Here is a 7,256-nt window from a genome sequence, read left to right as displayed (position 1 = left end):
CTGTCAGAACACGTGCTGCAGCATTCTGGATCAGCTGAAGAGTCTTAATGGACTTTTTCGAGCAGCCTGATAATAAGGAATTGCAGTAATCCAGCCTACAAGTAACAAATGCATGGACTAGTTTTTCTGCATCATTTTTAGACAGGATGTTCCTGATTTTCGCAATATTACGTAGGTGAAAAAAGGCAGTCCTTGAGACTTAAACGACATGTCCTGATCAAAGATAACTCCAAGATTCCTCACAGTGGTGCTGGAGGCCAGGGCGATGCCACCAAGGGCAAATATATCTTTAGATAATGCGTCACGGAGGTGCTTGGGCCCAACATTAGAAAATTACAGGTCATCCAGGTTTTAACATCCTGAAGGCACATTTGAAGTTTAGCTAACTGATTAGTTTCATCTGACTTGATTGAGTATCATCTGCATAACAATGAAAGTTTATGGTATATTTCCTGATAACATTGCCTAAAGGAAGCATATATAAAGTGAACAGGATTGGTCCGAGGACAGATCCTTGAGGAACTCCATGACTAACTTTGCCGTGCATGGAGGACTCATCGTTAACATGTACAAACTGAAATCGATCTGATAAATAGGACTTAAACCAGCTTAGAGCGGTTCCTTTAATGCCAATGAAATGTTACAGTCTCTGTAATAGGACCCTACGCAGAGTCGCAGTCTAACACACTTCTCTGCTCCTCCATTTCAGGAGTTACTTAGTGAAAATCCTATAGTGACGGTGTCTGCCCCCCGACCATCGAAATTATTTAAATCAAAGGTAAACAGAAGAGGAGCTGTACATAAAAACCTCATAAAAATTAAAACCACAAGAGCAATAGTGCAACCTAATAGGAAAATTAAATGTGGACATCAGATCTCTCTCTTCTAAAGGTGTATGATACTGATTTATTTTGTCTTACTGAAACCTGGCTGATGGAGAATATGTTAGCCTAAATGAATCCACCCCTCCCAGTCATATTAATACTCACATTCCTCGAGGCACAGGCCGAGGAGGTGGAGTTGCAGCTATCTTTGACTCTAGCCTACTAATCAGCTCTAAACCTAAACTAAATTATAACTCATTTGAAAGCCTTGTTCTTGGTCTTTCACACCCAAGTTGGAAATCACTGCAACCAGTGTACCGAGCACCTGGCCCGTACTCTGAATTCTTATCTGAATTTGCAGAGTTTTTGTCAGAGACAAGTCCTTTGTCTGATGCAATAAGGAGGTCGTTAGTAATTTTCACCAATGCTGTCTCTGTGCTATGATGAACTCTAAATCTTGACTGAAAATCCTCAAATAAGCTATTGCTCTGTAGAAAGTCACACAGCTGTTTGGCGACTGCTTTCTCCAGGATATTAGAGAGAAATGGAAGGTTAGATATAGGTCTATACAGGAGGATCCAACTGCAGACCTCCTCTGTCAGGCCAGTCAGGACAGGAAATACACGCAAAAACTACAAAATGTGCGATTTGACAGGAAACACATTCAAAAATGATAAAGTTTAATCACGTAGACATAGGGGGAGGTTTTTGTCGTTGATTTATATTTAATTATTTACTCAACATTGTAACGGGAAACTAGCAGGCTAATTTCTTAAATATAGCATATTGATTTGAGCCTATTCTACTAGCAACAAAGCCCACTGTATATCATTCAACTAGTAACAGTATCTTTTTTTACAGGCACTATTTATTTAGCTATTCTGTCAAAATATGACGTTACTTCCGTCCAGACAGCTAGCCACATACATTCACAGAAAAACATCGTTGTTGATTAAGAGTGTAACTTAGCCTCTCTTCCAGTCATCTTAAAAGAAACACACACACACACTTCTCATTCATAATTTTCCTTTGAAGAGTAATATACTATGGCATTTTACTGCAATTAGCTGAATTTAAGAGGACTACAATTTGAGCTTCGTGGGAGTCTGTAGTATAATGGACGTTACCGGCAGGATTAATACATAAATAATAGAAGCCTGGACAGAGACCCATTGTTCATTACGTGGTCAACACTTTCTCTTTCACACAGCAGCCCACTACTTGCCCCAGATGTGTGTGATACTGCAGTTTAAGTTTTAAAATCCTGAAATAAACCAACAAAGACTACTGTTAAAGGAGAGACGCTAACCCGCCCTTTATGGTATCATATTAATTATTATTAATCATGCCATAATGACATTCATGCGGTGAGCAGCATAGTTCATTTGGAAGACGTGTTTATTTTAGTGTGTTTATCTTATTAATATAATGTACATTTGTGATTAAAAATAATGGTTGTTAGTAAATGAATTACTGACCCCCACAGATGCATGATTTTACTGCTTCAATAAGAGCTCAGGCCCTCCTTCTGGACCGTAACTAGAACCCTGCTGGACTATGTGGACTATCAAACTGTACAATACGTAAAAATGAACACACATGCAATACAACATGTATACCTGTATTGATAATTTTGTAAATATCCACTTTTTAAAAATGAATGGAGACAATAGCCTACTGTAATAATACTTATTCACTATACACACAGAGATTACACAGTTAGAAAAGGAGTTGGCAGCAGTGACTGATTTGCATTATCCAAAACATTTTTTAAAAAGTCTAAATGCATGGGTCTTGGCATGTTCCATCAAAATATGTACCACTATCAATATTTGTACATCTACAGTGGATAGAAAAAATCTACACACCCCTGTTAAAATGCCAGGTTCTTATGATGTAAGATAATGAGACAAAGATAAATCGTGTCAGAACCTTTTCCACCTTTAATGTGACCCATAATGTGAACAATTCAATAGAAAAACAAACTGAGAGGGAAAAATGAAAAATAATAACCTTACAATAACCTGGTTGCATAAGTGTGCACACCCTCTTAGAACTGGGGATGTGGCTGTGTTCAGAATTAACCAATCACATTCAAACTCAGGTTAACTAGAAGTCATTACACCCCTGCCATCATTTAAAGTGACTCTGATTAATCACAAATAAAGTTCAGCTGTTCTAGTAGGATTTTTCTGATATTTTCTTAGTTGCATCTCCGAGCAAAAGCCATGGTCCGCAGAGAGCTTTCAAAGCATCATAGAGATCTCATTGTTGAAAGACATAAGTCAGGAGATGGGTACAAAAGAATTTCCAAAGCATTAGATATACCTTGGAACACAGTGAAGACAGTCATCATCAAGTGGAGAAAATATGGCACAGCTGTGACGTTACCAAGAACTGGACGTCCCTCCAAAATTGATGGAAAGACGAGAAGAAAACTGGTCAGGGAGACTTCCAAGAGGCCTACAGCAATAATAAAGGAACTGCAGGAATTTCTGGAAAGTATTGTCTGTGTGGTACATGTGACAACTATCTCCCGTATTCTTCATATGAATGGGCTATGGGGTAAGGGGGGCAAGACGGAAGCCTTTTCTTACAAAGAAAAACATCCAAGTACGGCTGAAGTTTGCAAAAACAAACATCAAGTCCCCCAAAAGCATGTGGGAAAATGTGTTATGGTCTGATGAAACCAAGGTAGAAGTTTTTGGCTATAATTCCAAAAGGTATGTTTGGCACAAAAACAACACTGCACATTACCCAAGGAACAGCATACCCACAGTGAAGCATGGTGGTGGCAGCATCATGCTTTGGGGCTGTTTTTCTTCAGCTGGAACCAGGGCCTTAGTCAGGGTGGAGGGAATTATGAACAGTTCCAAATACCAGGCAATTTTGGCACAAAACCTTCAGGCGTCGGTTAGAAAGCTGAAGATGAAGAGGAAGTTCACCTTTCAGCACGACAACGACCCAAAGCACACATCCGAATCCACAAAAGCATGGCTTCACCAGAAGAAGATTAATGTTCTGGAATGGCCCAGCCAGAGCCCAGACCTGAATCCAATTGAACATCTGTGGGGTGATCTGAAGACGGCTGTGCACAGGCAATGTCCTCGCCAATCTGACAGATTTGGAGCACTTTTGCAAAGAAGAGTGGGCAAATATAACTCCCGTCCAGTTATCGCCCAATATCACTTATTAACGCAGATCTTAAAATCATCTGCAAAACCCTAGCAAGAAGGCTAGAGAAGGTCACTCCTGGTATAATACACTCTGACCAAACAGGATTTATTAAGGGCAGGCACTCCACCAACAATACACGCAGGCTACTTAACGTAATAGACTATGCCACTATTCATAACCTGGAAACTACAGTTGTTTCTTTAGATGCAGAGAAAGCATTTGACAGAGTAAATTGGAAATTTCTATTCGCTACTTTATATAAATTTGGATTTGGAAACTCTTTCATAGATTGGATTAAAATCTTGTACAGTTCCCCAAGAGCTTCTGTCAAAACAAATGATCGTACCAGGCAGGGTGGCCCACTCTCTCCCTCGCTATTTGCTATTTTTATAGAACCGCTAGCAGCTGCGATCAGACAAAATAATAATATTAAAGGAATTCAAACAGAACATATACACCACAAGATAAGCCTTTATGCAGATGATGTATTACTTTTCCTCCTAAACTCACAAACTTCTCTTTCTGAGACAATCACACTTATAGATAAATTCTCATCCATCTCGGACTACTCCATTAACTGGAGTAAATCCATAGTTTTACCTGTAAAGTGTGATTTCCAGAGTATATCTACCACACCGCTAAAGTCTAGGAATATTAAATATCTGGGTGTCAATATTTCCTCCAGGCTGTCAGAACTGACATGGCTAAACTACACGCCTTTACTTAAATCAATAGAGGATGACCTTGTACGGTGGACATCATTACCTATATCACTCATGGGAAGAGTCTCCACCATAAAAATGATGGTCCTACCTAAAATCAATTACCTGTTTTCAATGTTTCCCACCAAACCCTCAGCTGTCTGGTTTAAATCACTGGACTCAAACATCTCAAAATTTTTGTGGAAAAATAAACCCCCACGAATCAGTCTAAAAACTATGCAAAAAGCAAAAGACTGTGGTGGTTTAGAACTGCCAAATTTTTATCATTACTTCCTGTCCAATAGACTATAATATATCTCAAAATGGATCAATCAGAGCCCCCTGGACCACTCATGGATAGACATAGAACAAACATTCTGTAAGGAAATTAAAATTTCCGATATGCCATTCATCAGTTCATACAACATACATCAAACGTCATACCAGCGTTAAAAACGTTTAACATAAGCACTTCCTTGGCAGCTTGGTGGGAACTTATCAAAATATCTGGGTCTGGGTCTCCATAATTCAGGCTAGATTTAAGGTTAAAATAATGGACTTAGATTTACCTCCAATGATAACAGACTTTCTTAAACTCTCGCCTCCAAAACTGTTCAAAAGTCAAATCAAAAGTATACATGTTACTGTTAAAAACAGATAGTTCAATCTCTCTCCCATTCTTAAAGTGGGACACAGATCTATCCATTAGTCCAGACCAAAACGTTTGGATGCAGATATGTTTAAATACCTTTAGAATGACTACAAATCCCAATCTACAACTTATACAGTATAAAACTCTCCATAGAACACATTATACTGGACAAAGGATGTTCAGAATGGGTCTTATGCAGTCAAACATCTGCCGGAACTGCTCAGGTAACATATCTGATAGTTACATGCATGCTATGTGGCAATGTACACCTGTCCAAAAGTTCTGGCAGAAGATATGTGAAGACCTATCGATATGGCTAAGTTACCCCGTCCCAGTTTCCCCATCACTCTGCATGCTGGGGGACCTAAGTGACATTAGTATAGAGGTTGACACATCATACATGCTTCATGCCTTATGCATCGCCAAGAAAACTATCCTCATGAACTGGAAGGCCAAAAAGAATATATCACCCAAAGTATCACCCAATATCGGAATCACCTTATAGATCACATTAGCATGGAGAAAATGTCTGCTGTAAAAGAAAACAAATTGACACAATTCCAATCTCTCTGGTCCCCCTTGATCAACTTTATCACTTAAAGAGGGTGGGTGTGTACTGCCTTGCTGGTCAGGGTCCCGTACGGCCGGTAGGTGTGTCTGGGGGTGGGTTGATTCTTAGATGCATTGCGGTGCGGGTGTGGGGGACTTTTTCCAATTTTTTTTTTTAAATGTTGGTTGATGGCATGGTGTTGGCGGGGGGGCGGTGGTGCGGCGCTCGGGATGCCTAGGGTGCGGGCTTGACGGGGGGACCGGTGTTTGCCCTGTATTCGGCGTGCCGTTGCTGCGGGGTGGGTAGCCACTCTGCTTGGGTGTCGCGCGGTTGTTGGTATCGGTGCGAGGGTGGTGATTTTGACTCGCGCGCTGTGCGGATGTTGTGGCGCTCGGTGCTTGGCTGCCTCTCTGTGTGTCCTGTGTGTGGGTCCGGGTTGGGGGGAGGGGGCGAGCGGCGGGCATGGCGGTGGAGGTTGGTGGGGGGGGATGCTTGTGGTGGGTTTCGGTCCGGTGGTGAACGTGCAGTGTGGGTCACGGTGTAGCCGTGGGTGGGGTCTGTGGTCTCTCTGGCTGCGGGTGGGATGGGGGCGGTTTGCGCCGGCTGGCATCTCTCCTGTGCAGCGCATTACTTGGCTGTTGTGTGCCGCTAGTTAGATTGGTAGCGGGGTAGTGTTGATTGGCTCATCTGTAGGTCATTATTGGCTTGCGTGCTTGTCAGGGGTTGGGGGCATCGGGTGCGGGCCTGGACTGGGCTGGTGTCTGTCCTGTGGGCCTGTCCTGTGTGCATGCTGTGCATCCTGATAATTGCATTTCGGTTCTCTGAGGGGTCTGGCGACTGGTTGTTGGAGGGGTGGGGGACAAAGGGGTTGACGGGGTGGGTTGGGGGTGCGGGCTGGTCCTTTTTGAGTTGGTTGGGGGGTGTCTCCTCTGGATTTTAGTGCCCGGACTGGATGCTTGGTGGTTGTGCCGGGATCCTGTGTATGGAGGGATTGTGCTTTGGGGTGTGTCGATGGTTGCTTCGCAGTCGCGTCGCGGCCCTCTGGATTGTGGTCGTGTTGAGTCCTAGGGGCTAGGTGCATCTGCTGACTCCCTAGGGCTGAGGGGCTGTTGCTGCTGTCGCGGGGTGATTGCTGTCTCTTTTCTTTGGGGACGGTGGGGATTTGTGTGTGGGATGCTTCGCTGCTAGGGAGGGAAGGGCGCGGGGGTGGGGGTCTTCTGGCCTGACCTGGCCTGAGTGGCATTGCCTCCTGGGGGTGGGCCGACCTTCGGGTCTGGGCTGTTGGGCCGTTCTGTCCTTGGGCGGGGTCCTTGCTGCTCCGGACCTGCTCCCTTGTGGGGGGGGGGGGGGGG

General features: G+C 43.3%; 1 protein-coding gene across 1 annotated transcript in view; it reads right to left on the bottom strand.

Moving 5' to 3' along the window:
- Positions 1-6,138: 6,138 nt before the first annotated feature.
- Positions 6,139-7,256, bottom strand: part of LOC123973343 (proline-rich receptor-like protein kinase PERK10) — a gene marked incomplete at its 5' end in the record, with an annotated part of 3,691 nt that continues 2,573 nt past the window's right edge. Inside the window, 2 exons of the mRNA XM_046053281.1 lie at positions 6,139-6,323; positions 6,778-7,235. Of these exons, the coding sequence (XP_045909237.1) occupies positions 6,139-6,323; positions 6,778-7,235 (643 nt within the window). The remainder of the gene's footprint in view (positions 6,324-6,777; positions 7,236-7,256) is intronic.

The sequence above is a fragment of the Micropterus dolomieu genome, linkage group LG07 (genome assembly GCF_021292245.1).
Source record: "Micropterus dolomieu isolate WLL.071019.BEF.003 ecotype Adirondacks linkage group LG07, ASM2129224v1, whole genome shotgun sequence".
NCBI classification, from domain to species: domain Eukaryota; kingdom Metazoa; phylum Chordata; class Actinopteri; order Centrarchiformes; family Centrarchidae; genus Micropterus; species Micropterus dolomieu.
This window is presented reverse-complemented; position numbering and strand designations above follow the sequence as displayed.